Source organism: Porites lutea, chromosome 7 (genome assembly GCF_958299795.1).
Source record: "Porites lutea chromosome 7, jaPorLute2.1, whole genome shotgun sequence".
Classification (NCBI taxonomy): domain Eukaryota; kingdom Metazoa; phylum Cnidaria; class Anthozoa; order Scleractinia; family Poritidae; genus Porites; species Porites lutea.
Genome location: NC_133207.1, coordinates 16,530,981 through 16,551,853, shown reverse-complemented (window position 1 = coordinate 16,551,853; position 20,873 = coordinate 16,530,981). Strand labels below are relative to the sequence as shown.

Sequence of the window (20,873 nt, the reverse complement as noted above, 5' to 3'; positions counted from 1 at the left end):
ATAAAGTAACGTATTCTATTCTTTCAGTTTATCCATTTATTTCTGTTCTTTAATATCTTAACCGCTTTCGGGAACGGATCCAGTCTCAAAGGTTCAATCCCTGCTCAGCTTATCCAGTTACCTGGCACCAGTATTTCAAACGCAAAATCCGGTCTGCGGGAAAGCTTTTCATGTTTGTAATATTTGCATTTGAGGCCCAAGTTTTAAGAGTTTTAAAAGTCAATGCAATAAACCTAGCTCATGGTTGGTTTTGTGCGCTACAATCCATACTATCGTCCTTAGATTTTCACTTAAAAGGGCGTCTGGCCCGAATAGTTAAACGGGAATTTTTGGGGAAAGGGGGGCCCTAGGCAATTAGTTAGCATTAGAGACCATCGGGTGAAGGCAGATTGGACACCTTTAGCCTGCGAACAAGCTCTCCAAGGCGCTCTGGCGAGCTCGCTCGCAGGGTAGGACACCTTATGAGGTTTACACAACGCATTATTCTCTTAACGTAACGGTACTGGAACAGGACTCCACTAACCTTGCAGAACTGCTGAAAAATCAAAACTGCACAGCCCTAGTCAGACGGAGAGAACACACTAGAGAGTAAATCACTGATCTGCAATGATAAGGGTTAAGCACTAAACTGAATATAATTGTAATGGGATACGACATAGGTGTACACGTATATTTTAAAAATTACTGGATTTGGCAGCTAATACTCGATGGTGTAGTGGATATCGATGTAGCTTATGAGGCAAATGACTCAGGTTCAAAGCAATTTTCCAGTTCAGTTTATCTACTTGCCGCTGACAAGAGGAGCCTGCAATTCTAACCCCCAAGTTGTTATTACGAATGTCAATGTAGCTAGCATTCTTTTGGACTTCCACTAAGAATGAATGGAATGCACATAACGCAGTTTGATCACGCGCGTTTGGACCTTCTATCACTCGTAATCTGATCACGCGTGTTTCGACCATCTATCACGAGAAACTTACGCAAAGCACAGCGTTGGAGCAAAAGCGTTTTATCTTCCGTGACATGTGGTTTTTACTAGTTTGCTTTACACAGTAAAGTTGGACTTGAGGTGTTCTTCATGTAATTTTACTAAAAGAAACAATTTGGCTTCAGCCGCTGTTACCTAATGCTAACCTAGGCAATTGTGGACTTGGAATGTGGGGGCAAATTTAGCACCCAGTCCTTGGTATGCTGCTTAATGAATTTTCTCTCATTAATTCCATAAAGGTTAGCGGATCGCCTGCTTTTACTAAACAATTGTTCTGAGTTTCCTTTTTCTTAAGTTCAGAATGGCTTTAAAAGACACGAGACATGGTATCAGTTTTGTTGAGTTCAACACCTTAGACGTGGTATCCTTGATTACAATCCAAAAGTTCCAGACACCAGCAACAATACAGATATTTTTAATAACATTTTCATTTCCCAGACATTTTCCGACGTTACATCCTTTATAAAAGCTTATATAGCAGCTTAGACATGTGGCATCCATAGTAATCAAACGGAGACGTTATAGTAAGTTAATACAAGAATGTCTTTAGGGGTAAAAAAAAGTCGAAAAGGCTTAAGGAGCCTATCAGGTGAAAGGAAATAACCCAATGATCCGTTGAAACTGACTTAAAGGAGCTGTGTCACTAGTCTGCTACACAACCGTTTTTAGTGTCGTCACGCAACGCTCCTCCCCACTAAATTAGTGGGCAGGAGCGATGCGTGACGACACTAAAAACGGCTGTGTAGCAGACTACCGTGTCACGAAATGTATCAAAATTCAAAACAGAGGGACCTGCCACCAAATTGAGTGAAACAAAAAAATAACCGGTCAAAACATTAAAAGGAGGCATAAATAACACAACAAACATACAAGGAGGCAGGAATGGACAAAATTGAAGAAGATTGAAACGGATTAGAATTGTGGTTTTAGAAAACTTGTTTTTGTTTTTATTTTTTTGCAGTTGTAACGTTTGCCGGCCGGATATAATCCTAAGGAGACATTGCTAGTTAAACACGAAGTTGTGGTTTTGTCCGATCAATTTAGGTTTCTGGGAAGCTGCCCACCTACCCCTCCCCAAATCTAACATTAACACTTACTTTTCACTTAGCGCAAAATGTTGGCTTAGGGGAGGGGTAGGTGCCCCGTATTGCCATTCACAAGTAACTTCTCATTAAAGTTCCATAGCGAGCAAGGACCCGTAATTACAGTCGAACCTCCACTAACGGCCATGCACCTCTCTACAACGGTTACTTTATTAAGGCGGACAGTCCATGCATGGACTCTTGTTAAACCTCTTTACAACGGCCACTTTATTCTGTCCCAAAGGTGGCCGTTGTAGAGAGGTTCGACTGTAGTATTGTCAACAAAATGAACTCGAAAGACATGACAAAGCTCCTAAATCTATTGTACTGATCCTTCTGCGCCCGCTTGTCCTAAATTATTCCAACCAATGATCAAATCAAGAGGGACCTCCTTTTACAACCCTTGGTTTTCTGAGGTTTTGTCACCACTTCACTCTTTTGATCCTTTTATATTACGTATTTTATGCAACTTTTCTTGTTCAACTTAAACTCAAGATTAAGGTATCTTGTATTGTAATTACGGTAACACGATAAATTTATCTCAAACGGCATGTATAAACGCTGTAATTTCACGTATGAGGTGACGGGGGTTGGTGAAGGAGTTTCAGAACAACACTGAAGTTTTGTAATCGTAATTCCAGTGGTTTATTTAACTGAAAAGGTATCAATTTAAGTTTTGTATCAGGTTTGGCGATTTGATATAAAGAAGCCCTAAATTGACAACAAAAGCTGTTGCTGTGAATTCCAAACATTTTTATTTAACAAGTGTTTGTTGTTTCCGCTCAAGAAAAGGCGCAATGAAACTACAAACGGCCGGCGTAGCTTTGATTAGTTTCCTTGTTCGATCGAATGGCAACGATCTGATGAACAATAAGTAATTAGTTTAACTCAGTTTCAGTTTAATTAAATTTGACGCCTCAGAAACCAATTATCCCAAAGCCTTCTTTAGAATTGGTTCAGTTTGAAAACCCTTGTTTTCAAGTTTGTAATTTCTGTTAAGTGAAAAGAAAACGGCTTATCCTAAAATAATAAGAAGCAGACTTGTCGTGTGTATTTATTGCTCATTATAGTCAATTAGCTTAAGAAATAGAATTCACCTGGAAGAATGGTCTCCTAGTCTACGAAACAGACAAGCCTCTACGACCACTTCATCTCAGTCTCTTCTGCCAGCCCAACGACACCTTCCGATGCAGCTGTACACATCGAACGTACAGTGCGCGTTTTTGGAGGCAACACTCTGTGTGAAAATAACATGAAAAGATAGTTAAGAACGGAATTGAACGTTATTCTACAAGCTTTAATCGTATGCTTTTAAAAGTGCCTCCTCTGTTTTGATGCTTTGTGTTATGCTGCTCTCTAACAACCGTTAAATGTGAATACCGACAAAGCAGTGCACTATTACATTTTAGCGAAACTGAGGTAGATGAATAACAACCACAACAATGTATTTTATTTAAAGAACCATAAAGTTTACAATACTTTATGCCCTGCAAATAGCTATAACTCTAATCTAGGCAAAAAAGTACAAATAAAGGCGTTATTAAATTACATAAGAAAGAACGAAAAGAAAACAAATACAACAACACACAGAAAGAAAAACCCCACGCAAACTCGAGCACAGGGGTTTTGTTGTTAGAAAAAAAGACTAAAATTACAACTGAAGGTATATACAACGTATCAGGTTAAGTTCTTAAAATATTCTATTAAATAAGTGACATTCAAATAATATCTTCATTATCTAGGACATTAAGGAGCAGTGATTTAATTTTTTTACGAATCAGAGTTTTAACAGAATGTGGAGTAGAATTCGAGATAGACACACCAATTCTAGTAAAAGATTTTTTCATTTTTTTAGTTCTAGAGAATTTGACCGAGAAACATTCCTTTGCAGATAATCGCGTATTATAATGATGTTTTGTACTGATTACGTATTGGGAAGACTTTTTGGAGCTGTCTTAGCATGGACGTCATAGATTCAAGAGCTTAATTGTTGAAAGAACAAAGACTATGAAGGAAGGCAGTTTGATTCAATAAAAAAAGGACTTGCATGGTCTCTGGGTTCACGCAGCTACTAAAATACTTTATCGAACGTGCCTCCAAGGTCATGCCATAAGGAGAGAGACTTTTTCACAGTTTTATATTAACTATTGGAAAAACATAGCGGCTTTTTTGTTAGCAAAGACAAGATGGCAGTTGAATAATGGTACTTGCTGGTATTATCTCGCCCGGCTTTCTTTAGCTTTTTGCGACACAGGACTAATACAATTTTCTTACAAGTAAAACAGAAATTTAATTCCAAAGAAGCAAACACAGTCAGCTGAAAGGTAAGCACATTTATACTAGTAAGTTTAACGTCATGGTAAAAGTCCTCAGAAAATTGGCGGACAGGACAACTGTTCTACCAAAATAGGACATCTTGGGCGGTAACCTTTTAATGTCCTATCCTGAAGGCGAAATTTTATGAACTGACTGCGTTTTGTCTTACAGGAATGAGAGGAATCATTGTTCTGGGTAGAATCTAGGAGTCATTGCATAAGTAGGTAATAAAATAATACTGTTGTGTTGGCAAACAGTGACAGGCGTTTCGCCAAACTCTCGTTCCGAGACCTGACACCATAAGAGTCAAAGGAAATGAGTCCGCGTGTTCGGTGGGAAGACCCGTTTTAAGCAAATCGAACAGGCTTTTAAACCAACTCTGACCTGATAGCTGATAAAAATAAATCGTTTCGTCCTCACTGCAGGATCAATACTTCGGGGAATAAAGGGCTGTAACTAGCACTGCGTTGCTTTGTATATGATTTACGAGAACAAGTACAACTTAAAGTCTTCCCTCTTTAAGAAGCCTTTTCATGGGAATGAACGATGTATGGTTGCGTATCATTTCCTCGAGTTTTGGAAAGTAAAAGACAAGAAGGAGAGAATGAGAGAGAGAGAAAAAAAAAAAAGGCTTCGGTTCGTCTTTAGCTTTTGATTTAAAGTTAGCCATCATTGTTCGTTCCTATCGCCCCATATAAGGGAATCCGGATTAATTCCAGGATCCGGGAATTTTTTGCTTGTGGAATCCGGAATCCTTGGTTTTCTTGGAATCCGGGATACAGCTCAAGGAATCCAGAATTCCGCTAACGATTGGAATCCGGAATCCTGGGTCTTGGAATCCGGAAAACAGCTCTAGGAATCCAGAATTCCGCTAACGACTGGAATCCGGAATCCTGGGTCTTGGAATACGGAATACAGCTCTAGGAATCCAGAATTCCGCTAACGATTGGAATCCGGAGTCCAAGTTGCATTGACAAAGATCTGGAATCCATTGCCTAGAATCCGGAATCCAGAAGGCAAGACTGTCCTGGATCCCCGTTGATGGGGCGATCGTATGAATGTCTCGCATCGGTAATTTTGATTTATTTCTTTACACTGGCAATAGATTATTCACATATATATTATTCACGTTTTCACTGTTCTTTCAATTATTACGATAAATTATTTTTGAAATATATCTTGTGATACAACTTTTAAGACTTAGCAAATCGTTCTCCTTCAGTTCAAGTAATAAAAAAATAAATAGTAACTATATCATTGCGCTGTTACTAAGCTGTGTACTGTGAAATCTTTTCTGTAACAATTCGCATAAAACGCTATTACGTCATGTCATTAAAAAATACTGTGGTAAATATTTAATATTTAATTCCACGTGCTTCATCCTTAAACTACTAAGATATTCTACAGACTGCAATTTACAATCCTTTAGGAAGACGTTCCTTGACTTTATAAACTTGTTTTATTCACAGTCAAAGCCACAATTTTTGTCCAGTCGCGCATTGTATTTCACTACATAACGAAGAAGTAAATACCCAAACAAAAGGATAAGTGAGGGTAAAGAATGAACATACATGGAATGGACGGGAAAAGAAAAAGGAAACTCACTACTACGAACGACGCCGGCAAACAAAACTGACGACGAAACAACGTAAAATAAACACGAAAGAAAACTAATCAAAGTAAAGACCGGAAATTGCAACGAAATAAAAGCGTGCAAAATGCGGATAACGGGAAAGTGGGTTACTTAATGGACTTAATAATAATGAACAAGATGAACTTATTCGTAAGAGTACCTATTGACGAAAAGCTTACCTGTCGTTTATTTCTATTTTGTTAAACGCATATTTAAAACTAGACATGTAGTTATTTTGGAATCAATAGCTGGACATGGAAAGATCTGATGATCATGAGCTATTCGTTCCCTCAATCCACCTGCTGGCAACGAATCTATAACATTTCTACGTGTTGTGATGAAACTAGCAATTAAATTGATCTAACAGCCCCCTCTAGCCCTGAAGGCGACAAAACTAATTGTTTATCAACTATTTCTGCGATAAAATTGCAAGGGTCAATTGCCACCACGTACTTTTATAGTTCTCTTTAAGCCCGAATAACATCCGCCTTCTCGAGGAATGAAGAAATGTCTGGTCAATTCTGCGGATATCATTAAAATGCAGGTGGAATAGAAGAAAACAAGTGTACGAGTACCACGAGTACCAAATGCACCGGCAGACTAAGGGAAAAAACAATATTTTTGAACGCCCGCACTTTAACATCTGAGCTGAATATTATGTCAAAAGCAGCCCTCAGAAGAAAAATGCTCGCAGTTCAGAAATGTAAACTATTTCAGCATTTTATGGTAAACTACCGAAAAAGCCACACGAATTCTTTTCTTTTGATTCCGCCAAACAAATTAAAAAACATTACGAAAATCCTTTAGTCATCTGCTGGTTACACGGTTTATAACCAGCTATTTACAAAAATCATCTCTACACTGGGAGTAAATACCATACCAGTTCATTGTGCTGTAAAATAGGTTTACGACACTTCACATCATGGCCGATAACACCTTTTTCAAACTGTAAAATCGAAGAAGTAAAATTCGTACAGATTTTTGGATCCAAAATTCAAGAATTTTTCCAGACTTTTTTTCCAAAACAAAAATTTCTTTTTCCAGACTCGAAGTTATCAAATACGGGATAAACACAGACCTTAAAAATGTAGGAACAAAGTTTTTTCACGATGATCATGAGCTGCAAACATGCGGGCGAGATTGAATACGACGGATTTGACCAAAATAAAAAAATTTCACTTACAAAGCTCTTGATGTAACTTGAGAAAAAAAACTCGACATATTACCATTTTTTCAGACTTTATCTCTATTTTCCAGACTTTTTCCAGGTCTGGAAAATTGCTTGGCAAATTTCAAGACTTTTTCAAGAATTCAAGACTCTGCACGAACCCCGAAGAAGTCTAGTCAACTTTTGATTGTACGATCTACGCTTTTGTCCTTTTACATTCCCCCTATACTTCTCGCAACATTTGTGCCTTTTAAATGTTTTTACCAGTTGTCAGTGTTTGATGAAATAAGTGCATTTTAAGGCTTAGTGTGGCCTCATTTGCCTCTATTGTCGCGATTACTTTCGTCAAAACGACTCAGTCAAACTTATGAAGAATTACTTCAACCATTATATTCCATTAGACCTTAATAAGTTCGCGCAATCTGTTTATATCTCCTCCTTTGATGATTTCCACATGCAGTTTCTTGTTTATGCCGCCGCATCGCCTTTAATTGTTTAGCATTTTGCTATTTCGATAATACCATTATTCCAGGTCTTTTATTCTCTGATACGTAAAAGTTATTAAGGGAGAATTGATGGGGCATAATTAAGAACTTTAGATAAGGGCTGGATTTTCAAACGAAAAGGCAGCTTCCACACTCTTATCATAACTTTGTTGCAATATTGATACGGAAACTATAGACAACGTACCCAAGAATCTTTTGTACCTGCTCAGCCGAGGCAATCCAGACCCACCAACTTAAATACCATGGATAATTACCTGGTCCAAGGACACTTTCAGGAAATGTGGTCAAGGAATTAGAAGTGAGAGGCAAGATTTTTTATTACTGAAAAGGATTTTCTTTTCTTCTTTTCTATTTTTACACTGTGCGTGGGTGAAAATACACTCACGCCCTCAGAAGCTGAAACCACGTTGCACAATTGGAAGATTCTGATAGTGAAGGATTCAGTGAAAATTCAACGCTTGGCAGAAGTTAACGAAAACAAAATGTCTTGCGACATTTGTAGCATTTTTCAAGAACAAAGTGGAATCATGCAATATACAATACAAGTGTTAAGCACTTAAAATTTTGCTTCGTTTTACTCCTTTTCGATAGCTAAGTGGTTTCATTAATTTTTAATTCCACGTGCTTCGTTCATCTATTTCTCGGCCTATGTTGTCTACCTGTTTTTTTCCGGTCACATCAAAAGCACTTAGGCGTATCGACCCTCTTACAGGGGCAGGTAATACTGGCTTGGTTTGAGTTCTTTTACTCTGTTTAACACAGCTATATCAGTCTCTAAGTTAGCGAGTGATTCTCGTTCATCTTCATTTGACGATTCACAAATTAAAACATAGTATGATAGTCTGTCCTTCATAACACAGTTTTTGGTATACGTGCACACAGATATTAATGCAACTGTCAAATAAATAAAACTACTTCAACAACGCAGTAAGATTCGCAAGTGAAGAAACTAATTTAATTCTTGATAACAATCATATTTACTTTAAAACTACATGCCACAAACGAGGGGGCCCAATGTTTGGAAAACCTGTGATGTTTCATTCTGGTAGTTCTGCGACGTCGTAATTTGCATGTACGCGAACGCCTTTTTTTTCTTTCCTGGACAAATCCTAGTAAACTACTAGGGATCGCAAACTGTCGATTAGTTATATTTAGGCCCAAAGTTCATTGAATCATAAGTTGTCTAAATTGATCTAAAGTCAAACAGGGCTGAACGCCTTCCAACGTAAGTTCACATGGCCAGCGTTTAGAACGAGGAACGATTTGTAAGTACTGTGGCGGTAACTGACAACTTGGCACAGCCATGCCGCCAGAACAAAGTCAACTGAAATATAAGTAAGTAATATGGATATTCACTTTTATCGTCGCTTTTACGAACACTTCCAAGACTGTAATTGGCACCAGTTGTCCATGAGATGAAATTAAAACTCTTCAAACCTTTACCTGTTATCAGTTGACTGAGACACGTAATATTCTTGATTTAACGTTTGAACCTGTGAAAGTAATTGCACGGTGTTACTATTCAAAAGAAACGTCTTCTGCTGTACTTTCTCCTGGTACTATAATTCAAGTTTTTTTTATCATCGCTTTAGTTATAAAAAAGATAAAATTTACGATTTTTCTCTTAGATTCAGGGTTTTTGTCACTCAAGCGAAATTAGGGATAAAGCCATAAAATAAAATAAAACATGAATTGACCTTGAGTGGATTAAAACAAGTTACGGAAAATCATCTGTTATAAAGGATTTTGCTATAGGTTCATTAAGTCTTATAAGGCCGTTATTCAACCACTTCAATGCCAAGATCACGTGGTCACATAAAAGCGATTCATTAAACCAAGTTTGAATAGAAAAGCTGAAAATCCAAGCGTCAAAACACCTGCAGAAAAACTACTTTCAACAGCTGTGGATATGAACAACAATAACGCTCTTCATTAAGGAACCAAGCACTTAGATTCTATCCGAAGAATGGTACTTTAGAGCTTAGCGCTTTGTGTGCCTCTTTCTAAAGAAAAAAAAACTAGCAAAAATACCGGTTCGTCCAACTAAGAAGGTTGAGTGCATACCCGGGGTTTGAGTTAGGAAACAAGGCTCCTGATTGTCCTCTTCACCTCCATACAAAAAACTAGTGGCGGTTGGTAATAACCATGAAACGCGAGACTAAACAGACCCAGACGCGTAGGAAACAGCGTGTATAACTGACTCTAGCTGATTCCTCTCACTGGATTCCATTCGTCTTTCTGTGACTGACAAGATCACTCTTTTCACTTTTGCCCTTTACTACCAGAAATGATGAAACCGAAGTTCGTTCGCGTCGCTCAGGGAGGAAATTTAAAAAAAATCCTCAAACGGCTGCCATCAAGTCAACACATTTTAAAGTACTTTCTTTGAATGATCCATGCACCGTCCGGCACCTAAAAACTCCACTTTGGGGTTTTCAGTAGCTTGAATTGCTTATAGAACTTTATATTTCTATGCTTTTATCATTCTTAGTTTCTTTTCTCTTCTTGTTCCAAAGAAAATATGAAACCAGCTTCCGTTTATTTTCCTTAACCTAAATTTACGTTCCGGTCACGTCAGATTAAACCACGACATCCCTTTCTATCGTTACCATGATCGTTTGCATGTACGAATCTGTCCTACGCAACAAGTTTAGTGGTTTCCAGTACACGTTGTGAGTAAAGGAGGTGGTACTTTTACCTTTAATTTTACAGGTGGCCAAAATTGAATGGTGACAGCTACTTTTGGACAGCAGCACTTCCATGTACTGCTATATAAAAAAGTGACTGATATTTCAAACGCCAGTGACGATCAAATGTTTCGAAAACTGATTTGATTAAAATTCTTACCAAGCCTACATGAACGCTTGGTTTTGTCTTTGTTTAAGGCACATGATAATCAAATTAAAGGGAAACGGGTAGTATTTGCCAGTATAAACGCAATGAGATATTAAGAGTAAAACGGCGCAAAAACGAGTGGCGGAAAACATTACAATCCTTCCTTCACACATTTCAAGAAGAAAAAGAAAAAGATGATTAGAAATTTGGGTCAGTATCAATACTCCCTTATGGAAGGAATGCTAGTCTCTCGAAGACCTACACCTGTCCAGTATCTTCTCGTTTGAGGTTTGACAATTACAATAGACTACGATTCTCCATTTTTATAAAACCTACGCCACCGGGGCTCAAACCCGAAGCAAATCGAACAAAAATACCAGCCATCTAGCCAGTTTTTGTATACAAGAAAGCAGTAGTTTTGAAAGTAAAGAGAAGTTTTATAAAGAAATGGAAAGCCAGATAAATAAGGTAGGGCTTTAGGAGACCATGCTTACAGAAAACTTTAAATCATGTTGGGCTAAGAAGAAGCATTTTCTCATTTCAATTATTCCAACAAGACATCATGATTAAGGCAACAAATTCAAAAATCTGGTTTCGTCCACTGAGTTGACAAAGTAGCGCTAGAATTTCTCCAGGGATGGGCTAGAAATTAACTGAGATAATTTGCAAATCTCCAGGCACATGCTGGAAAATATTACAGAAAATCATAACCAGGCATGAAAAAAAAAAAAGTAAATTGTTTATAAAAAAATTTATAAACATATCGTTAACGACCCGCAAGCTATTCCACGGACAATATTATGTAGAACATTAATATTTTAATGGTAAAATCTTTCCAGGAAGAAACAGTAACTGTATTTACAATTCAGCTTCAGAAGAACAATTTTTGAACCCGTGAGAATATTCCGAGAGAACGGTCGTCCATTATTTCATAACTGGTGAATGGAAGGGTGTGGCACTCGTTAACAGTTTTGTTAAGTCAAATCGAGAGTTCCAACAAAAACGTCCTATATTGCCAATAGTCATAGACAAGATTAACCCACAAACAGTGCGCAGGGTTTCTTAAACGGATGGAAAATGATGTTCTACATCTTAAATATACTGTACGACAATCTATTTTCTTTTTATTGTCTTGAGAAGAGCAGGTATCATTTTTATTTTGACTGTGCGAGAAGAATAAAAGAAGAAAATAAAAATAACTAAGGTCAATAAAAGAATGCATCACTGGCTAAACTAATGTTATTCGTCTCTTAGCTTTTTCGTAATGGATGGATTAACGCATTTAATTTCAAAGGAAAAAAGACAAATTGACAACTAACTTAAAAAGCAACGCCGGCAGCTGTTTGGAATACATTTAAAAACACCCCTTGGCTGTGTAAGCAAAATCTGGCGTACATGTCAAAATTACACTGAGGTTATGAACAAACATTTTGTGTTTGAGATAAACATATTTGCGACAAACAAGGAACAGTAACTTGAAAATTCTTCGCAACGGTCTGATCATGTATGGTGGTGGCACATAACCGTAGGCTTTTGTTGTCTTCCGACTTATTGGATTTTCGACGTTACAGTAAGAATGTTTAGACCACGGCGATTTATGGCTTTTCCTGCACTTCCAGACCATTGAACAGGCAGTTGCTGAGAGCCATGTGTTCTGAAATAAGCTGTTTCCAGTAGATAGTCGTTCAACATATTCATCCTAGTCGTCAATAGAGGGCGAAATCAATTTTTTTGTAAAAATGTATACGACAACCTGGCACAAAAAGTGAAAATCACCTTGTATAAAATTAAAGAAGTTCCCGCAAAGGTAAAGGTGCTTTGAACCTTTATTACACTGTTCATTGTTAGGAATATCTAAATGTGACGTTGATATATAACAAACAAACGTTTTAGCAACATTCAAAAACTTAAAATATAAAGTTTTATAAGAAGTTTAATAGTTGTCATGTACAGAGATAAAACAACTGCAAAACGTGTCTTTCAAAAACAGTAGTTTTTTAGCAATTTATATCCATTTTTTTTAGATTTCTTGGGTAGTTTTGTTGAGCGAAATTGTGTGCGGCTAGTACATAAGAGACTGAAATAAAGTTATTGCCCATCATAGAAGTCGTAGTGAAGGTCGAACGGCAGTAAATAATCTATCGCTGAGCTTTCCCTGAGTCTTACCCTTTTTTAAGTTAAAGATCCTTCCCTTCACAATGGTTGATCAAAACGAAATTGCAAAAGTACTCAAGCACAGAACCGGTTTGGGAATGGCTCCCACCACACAATTGTGCGTCCATATTTAACGGTGCCGTTTTCCACGAAACGTAAACAAAATATTTCTCTAGTAACGTCATGTACAATGTTAGTACGACCACATAAAGGGATTCTCCTGCTGATGTCCCAAAAAAAACAAGTTGAGATCTTGTGGTTTTCACTAAACTCTACCCCCCAGAATCAAACGACCAGTCATGCAACCGGACCCTAGCTTTGGCGACTGTGCCGGATAAAATACTTATGAAAAAGAACAATTTTCTCATACTTTAAACTCTTTTTGTATTTGGACGTTCTTGCTTTTATTGACGAATGGTTCCACTAAATCCCAGTTCTTTTATTTCTTGCAATTTCAGTATTTTTTCAGTAATAGAAGAGTTTTAAGACACAAAAATTGACACTCAAAATGACCAAGAAGAATATAACAATAATAGTAAAAATTTTTGTTACTATCAATATGGTGTTATTTTAAGTTTACAAGCCCACGAGTAAAATTGCATTTCGCAAGCAAAAATCTAGAAAATCAAATTTAATTTTCTAGACGCCGGAAATTAGGAATAATTTCCGCCGAACAACGTGGAAGTTCGCCGCACGCAGAGAGAATCTCGCTGGGTCGTACTGTGAACTTTTGTGTCTTGCTCCTGACACACGAAGAGCAAGCTTGCTGTATATATAGTGCCTTCCCCGCCGTGCTAACTTCCTAACAGTGAAAACACGAACATTGTTAAAATCCAAATGTTTGAAGGAAACAGCAACGAAAATATTGAAAAGCTTTCCGAGCAGGTGGATAAGTTGGGATAAAGTCTAAAGAATAGTTGAAGTGGATGATTGTCTCACAAAATCTAGTTCCGTGATCTGAGGCTTTCAGCGGGAATCCACCCCTTTGTATCTCTGGCACATATTTTAAGGAATAAAACTAAACAATAAATTACTCTGTGTTATAACAATTCGTTTGCTTACGAATGGAATGGGTGGGAACATCGTTAACCATGGACTGGTATTGTTTAATTAGCTGAGAGAGTAAATATCAATCTTTTAAGCTAGGTACGAAAACGACCAATTAAGTATATAACGCCCTTAGTGCTATAGTGATGGCGTTAGCCTGAGGGAAAGCTGATAGTAGAAACAAGTATGCAAAGCACAATAAATTAAATTGACTGTTTTTGTAAACAGCAAATGTACTGTAGAAATACGCGAATACGCCGATATTGTTAGCCGTTAGAATTCTAATTCAGCTCTTTTGTCTTCGAAAAAAAAGTAGTCTTGTACGATAAGAAGCACAAGTTGTACTTTTTGGAGTTGTAGTTTGAAAACAGTTTGTATTGTTGAAAATTTTATTGGAAACACCCGTCACTTAACATTATTAAAGTTTAGCCCAATTGGAGCCTTTGTTTAGACTTGGATTAGCCACTGATAATTGCTGCCACATGCTTGATTGATTTGAACTGTTGACCAGAAAATAACTTTAAACCAATAATGCTTAAACGTGGTCAAAAGTTACTTTACACTTAACTTAAATCTTGTAAGACCACCGTTTAGAAGAGTTGTAAAAAAGTCTTCAAAATAAACTGGCTTACAGAGTTTTATGAATCGTTTACTTCGTTGAAAGCTTGCAGTTTATACAAAAGCGAGCGTACAAAACATACGACAAGCTTTATGGAGGGGGACGTCTTTAAGAGCTGGTTAATTAAGAAAATTACACTGTAGTTGTGCTCGACTTTGTGGTAAATAGGCCTCCCCAATGTTACACAACAGACGATGAAAGGATAGATAAACAAAGACTAGCCTACAGTGCACAAACAAAGACAGACTAACTAAATAATGGAGTCTACGAGCTAAGAGAACACTACAGGATTCCAGCCATTATTAGACTTGTTTTAGTCATTGATCTGTGTGTAAAACCGCTCTTACGGGAAATTAACATATGAATACTCCTAAGTCTCTGCTCATATGTTTTCCACGCTGCGCTATTGTGATATTCCCAAACAAATAACTCCACAGGTTTAGAGAAAAGTGAACTCGCCTTTACACTTGACTTTGTAAATGTTTATAACGAGATTGGTTCACGACAAGATAGCATGAGTTGGAGCTGGTCAAGGAGACTCAAAAAAACTAAAGTTATGGGTTCGATGTGTAACGCATAACAGAGACTTTACCAAATGATTAAAATAAAAAGCTTTTTGGCTAAAAGTGAAGGTGCTAATTACGCCTGGAAAAGCTTTACAGATTGAGTATTCTGCTAATTGGTTAAAGCAATTAACGGAGCTTTGCTAGATAGAGGCAGGCTGACTGAGTAAATAAATCGAACATTGAACACAAAACGATAAAACGTCTTCAACGGCAACTCCGTGAGACACACTATTTTACATAATAGTCGACTGGAAAGAAATAATCGTAATGACAAGGGAAGGAAAACAGTATAATTAACATCAAGAAAAGTACTGTAACTATAAAATGTATTGATTCTTGGCCTAAAGGGTTAAGTATGTGTAAATGGTCAATAAAAGAATTGATCTCTTTTCTCCGTTTGTTCCAAGATTTGCTTAATCATAGTCGACGGCATTGAACATTTTTAGATGCTAGACGACCGTAATGTTAATAAATAAAACCGCTTGGCAAACAGTTCTACTTACATGTTCACACAAAAACCTGCAACACTAAATATTAATACCCTAATTGAATTGAGGACTCACAATTTTGCCATAAATATTTATTTGTTATTTGCTTACATCCACCGACAAAGGTGTCAACATTAAGAAAAAAAACTGGCGAAGCTTTCACGGTTCGATGTCTGAGCCCTACTTTACACCCTAACCTGAAAAATAATTTGCTATAAACTGGTAAATTACTTGTGTTCTTTGAAATCGACATGACGAAAAGTTAATCATTGTCACGCAGTGAAAAAAAAAATAGGAAAAACGTAATGAACAAAGTACTCAAAGTTGACAAACAATGGGGATGACTAAGTTTTGCTCGAATCAGTAATCTGCCTTGGCAATTACATACATGCATGTAACTTAAAATATACCTTTACAAAGATTCTGCCCTTACTCAAGTCCATAGTTTTACTATGGGCTAATAAACATTTAAATTTTAGTGTAATTGAAATGATCATTTACAGTCAGATAAGAAAGGATTGCGTGAAGTTATTGGAGAAGCGTTCTCTTTAAAGAAAGGAAAGTTCGACATCGCTGAAGAGCCAAGCGGTAGTCTTGGCACCGCTGAAAAAGCGGACTGAAAAATAGAGTCATTATTAACGAGGTGTCGATCTGAAAAAAATGGAGGAGTGGGAATTGTCGCCGACCACTGAGATTCCAAAGGAGAACGTGGATTGCTCAGACCAGAGAAAATGGTACTTTGTGGGTAGGAGGACTGTAGAAATCCGAATCCATGATAGTGATTTGGGAGTGTCCTTTCCGGCGAAGATGGGACGATGCATCTTGGGCTTGTGGTTGGGTGAGGGAGAACGGGGGTGGGATGAGGAAGGGATGACCCCGAGCAGTTCATATTGCAGGACATTCCTGCCATTAAGTTGTGTCTTCGCAGCTGAGGTGATAAGGGAGATGAGAAAATCGATGGGTGGTGCGGCCACAAACTTGGGCAGAAGCCAAGCTGAGAAGGATCAAGTGCATAGCTTGGAATTGGGGAGATTCTTTGATGGCGTTTGAGCGCTACCCGGTTTCTAGAAGAAGGAGGGTTCCGTCTTTTTAGTTTGCCAGTGGTCCCACCAATGACAACATCATCAGCGCTTGGATCCAACATCCAGTAGTTCCCTTTGCCAGGATCGTCATAATGTCGAGGAATCTTGACAAAGCACTTGTTCAGGGACAGGTTGTGTCTGATGGAGTTCTGCCACCCTTGCTTGTTGTTGCGATAATATGGAAAATTCTGCAAAAAAATCAGTAGAGCAGTGTTAGCATGAGTAGAGTAACTTGTTCAGTTAACCTGAACAAAAGGTTCAGTTGTACTTTGAAAAATGACTAGCATTTGTGCAATAAGAAGTTAAATTTAAAAAGATTGTAAGCTCCAGTGTTACAAAATTTAAGTTTACACCAACGCATAATTTTTTTCCCGGTGACGCAAGCAGGTAGCTATAAAACGACATACACCCTTGACTAATTAGGTCAATCAATAACAGAAAATTGTTGTTGAAATATAATGTTATTTCGTATGAAACGACACGCAAACCGTAAGTTGGAACCACATCGTTTACTGTACCAACCTTCATGATGAAGTCATAAATGCCACTTAGAGTCAGTCGCTTCTCGGGTGAGCCACGAATTGCCATCATTATAAGGGCATTATAAGAAAATGGCGGCTTCTCATACTTTTTCTCCTCTCCATCTTTGCCCTCAATTTTTCCAGGTTTCTGTTCCTCCTTCGAAACTTTACTCTCATTTTTTGGCTCTTCGTTCTCTGAAGGATTTGTTCTTCCTTCCTGATCCTGGATAAATACCTTTTCTTCTGAGGCAGCCTGTAATTGTTTTAAGCTCATTTCGTGGTCACTGCTCTCTTTCATCTTAATTAAACTGATAACACTTGAACGTACCACTCGTGCACTTGGGAAACTTCCAGTCAATGGTTAATTAAACTAGCGTTCCTGACCGACTATACACTGGTACTGATTGACTGCTATACTAGCAGTGTTCTTTAATATGTTGTCAGTGTCCACAATCCACTGTTAACCAAGCATAGTAATTGATACGCCGCTGTACCTTTTTTATCGCCAGCCAATCAAAGCCTTTGACCACAAACAAAGTGCTGAGAAATAAAAGAGACTTCAGAGTCCCCTACGCGATCCTCTATTGTCTTCCCTGTTTGTGTTAATAATCAATGTTGCATTGTTGACTTAAAAGAGGTGCTAAATTCGCAACCAATGACTTGGGCCAAAAGTCCGTTTGGCTCCGCCTTTTAACAAAACTACACGCGGGAGACACAATTGAACAATGTACTCAATGCATTAAAAACCCATACTGCCATCAAAAGAACTAATAATTCATGATTAGTGAGGAGTAAGCTTTTTGTTCTTTTTTTTTTCTCCACTTTTGAATACCTTACGCAAACGTTCTCTTCAGTTCTGTATTTCCTGTTTCTCTGTCGGTGGCGAAGACAGAAATAAACTTCTACCACGTTGACCCTTCTGTTTAACCAAGGAAAATATGAATTAATGTTTCCCGCACGTGAACTAAATTCGTGGCGGTCGTTATGTCACAGAAATTGGGTGCATTAACGTCAATATACGATGCATTTGTACGACAGATAATGGATAGATAATGGTGATTGCAAACAAACAAACACCAAATTGAACACGACGTGGTTTTCACGTACAGCTGAAATAGCAGCAGCTCAAAATAGCCTTTTTTCAGGTGAATCTCTGAAACACAGCCAGGCATTTTTCAATGACGGTCAAATACGAATGGATAAACGTCTTCTGAGGTGAAATAAAGAAAATAAGGGGATCCACTTAGCTATTTGTGATCGGAGTCATTATAATTTAAACTAACAAACAGAACAGATGTAACTAAACTGTTAAATTGATGCGGTTAACACAATTGCTTCGTTAACAAGATTGTTAACAGCCGGCGCGCAAAGTGGCTACTGCCAAGACTGATTAACATCAAAGAACAAATTATTTTACTGGGTTATTCGCAGTCCAGGTAGCTTTTCATTGAAAAAGTGAGGATACATGCTACGAATGGCGTGATACATTGGTGTGCTCGCTTTGTTTTCTCGCTTATTGTTCTAGTAAATAAACGGACTCCATGTGTTACGCAAGTTGACCACTTGTTTTGAGTTGTAAAGAATTCCAACTGCGCCCCAACCAACTCTGATCTTAACTGTTTAGTTATGACCCACGAACTGGTCGAGAAAAAGACCGTGGGAACTGAAACCCTGCTCGCTTTAGTATTGCCAACGAAGCCGCATAAAGATTGTGCCTCTAGCTGCGCGCTTTCAAGTGCAAAACTCTGGGCAAACAAAATAAAAACACAGCTAAGAAGTACTAGGAAATAGTTTCAAAAAATGGGTGAAGTTTCGATCTTTAGGGTCGAAACAGATATATTAAGAGACATTGAAGCTGTCTAGAATTAAATTAAAGAATGAATCCGGAAGTGGAAAGCCATGATACAGTTTTTATATTTTAAGTCAGTGGTTTTAATCTTGATTCAAATAAAAAAGATGAAAAAACGAAACCACAAAAGGTGCAGAAATACTTTATCGCTGCCAGCCTGAAACATTCGAAGAACGCAAAAGCAAATTTAATAACAAATAAGTTGAAAATCGGTAAATGCTATATCTTTCCATTTCGTTCACAATGTTGAAATACATCAAGTATGTAATCGAATTTCAGATTTACAGGTAGAAACCTTTTTTTATCCACTCTATTCATTCAAAGTAGCCGGTTTATTCCAATAAACTTGTAAATAATTATTGCGGGTATCATCGTGCAGTGGCAAATTGGCTGGTGGTTAACGACACAAAGAACGAACGCAGATACAAGTTTCAGTTTAGTCAGAATCACAAAATTAAAATAAAGCGATAGAATTACAAACCCTTTCGTCAATGTAAATTATTATGAAATTCTCATCTAATTATTGATTGACTGCTAACAGAAATTCGCTTGAATAGTTTGTTATGGAATTTTATGACCAATAGGCCACACTCATGACCTAAAATTCTTCTAGCATATTTTAACTTATATTAAAATAGGATATGTAAACAAAAAACAGTAAACATTATATTTATAGGTAAATTTGCGCTTTAGTGCATAATTATGTTATCGCTAGAAAAAAGAAGTAATGTAGTACTTTAATTAATACTTCTGATCAAAAGTTTAAATGAAATGATAAATGTGTAAAGTTGTAATACTCGGTTAAATAAAAATTTTGAGACTTAGCTAAAATATGGAATTCTGTTCAAGAGGTATGTGTCATTAAAAGTTCAACAACTATTTCATTGCATCGATCAGCTGCAAGACAATTCTTCGCCCACCAGGCCAACGCCTTTAGCTGTTATTTAGTTTGGACGTTAGACCTTAAACATTCTCTCGTGTTGTCAAAACAACAAGCCTACAGTTAGGAAATCAAAAGGATCTATATTTAATGGGAAGAAAGTGAAAATAAAGAGGACTGAAGGGCCACAAAAGAAGAGACCCCCACTTAACACAGCTTGGTTTTCTCAAGCAAGCAAAAGGTGACTGCGAAGTTGAACACTTACTATCGCAGTAGGTGCTGAACATATCCCCGCACGGTGCTGGGACTAGCAGCTGTTTTTGCTCCTAAAGGAAACTCCATCTTGGATAAACTATTTACGAAAGTCACGAACAGAGTTTTTGCCTTCAAACTGACGCCCAGAGAGTAATATCTTGGCACAAATCACTAAAGACGTTTGAACTGGTCGCCAGTTCACGGATTGGGGGAGAAATCGTTATATTTGCAAACGGAAATGATCGTTTGGCCAAAAACACTGTTGATAAGGGCTTGTATAAGCTACCAGCATGAACATTTAACACATGTGAATGCTCCAATGACGGCGGGCTCTAGCCGATTTCGTGCTAGCCCTCTTCCTCGTATGCTGTTTTTTCTGAATTGTACGTTAGTCTGTGAAAAAGCTGTGACGCTGTCTATAAAATCTCCAAAACACTGTTACGCTTTAAGCTTCCGTCTGGTCTGAAGCTCTTGTTAAAGTTTTTTACCGTGCGACCTCTTTAACCTGCATTTGCTGCACACTAACGGAGCACATTGTTCTCACAGTCATATTTCAAAGCACTTGGCAGCCCATGATATCATCATCACTTATGACCAAGCAGTATGGTTTTGGAAAAAAATTATCCCGTGATACTCAGCTGATTGAAGCAGTTCGTGGCCTGAGCCAAAGCATTCAACTTCGAACCCCACTAAGGTTCGCTCACGGAGTTAGATTTTGCATAGCTTCAACGGTAAGTAAGGCCCAGTTCAGACGTCGTGCTTCTACCATGCCGAACTTAATTGTCATTTAGTTCGACTGTAGCACGGCAGGAAAACAACTTTGATTCAGACGTCGTGCCAGAGTCGAACCAAATTCAGGATTTACTGATGCCTCTTAACAATTC

General features: G+C 37.8%; 1 protein-coding gene across 1 annotated transcript; it reads right to left on the bottom strand.

Moving 5' to 3' along the window:
- Positions 1-15,567: 15,567 nt before the first annotated feature.
- Positions 15,568-17,382, bottom strand: LOC140944060 (uncharacterized). Its single transcript, XM_073393170.1, has 2 exons — positions 17,007-17,382; positions 15,568-16,672 (listed from the first exon to the last, which is right to left on the bottom strand). The coding sequence occupies exons 1-2, from the start codon at positions 17,301-17,303 to the stop codon at positions 15,896-15,898; spliced, it is 1,074 nt and encodes a 357-aa protein (XP_073249271.1). The 5' UTR covers positions 17,304-17,382; the 3' UTR covers positions 15,568-15,895.
- Positions 17,383-20,873: the final 3,491 nt, after the last annotated feature.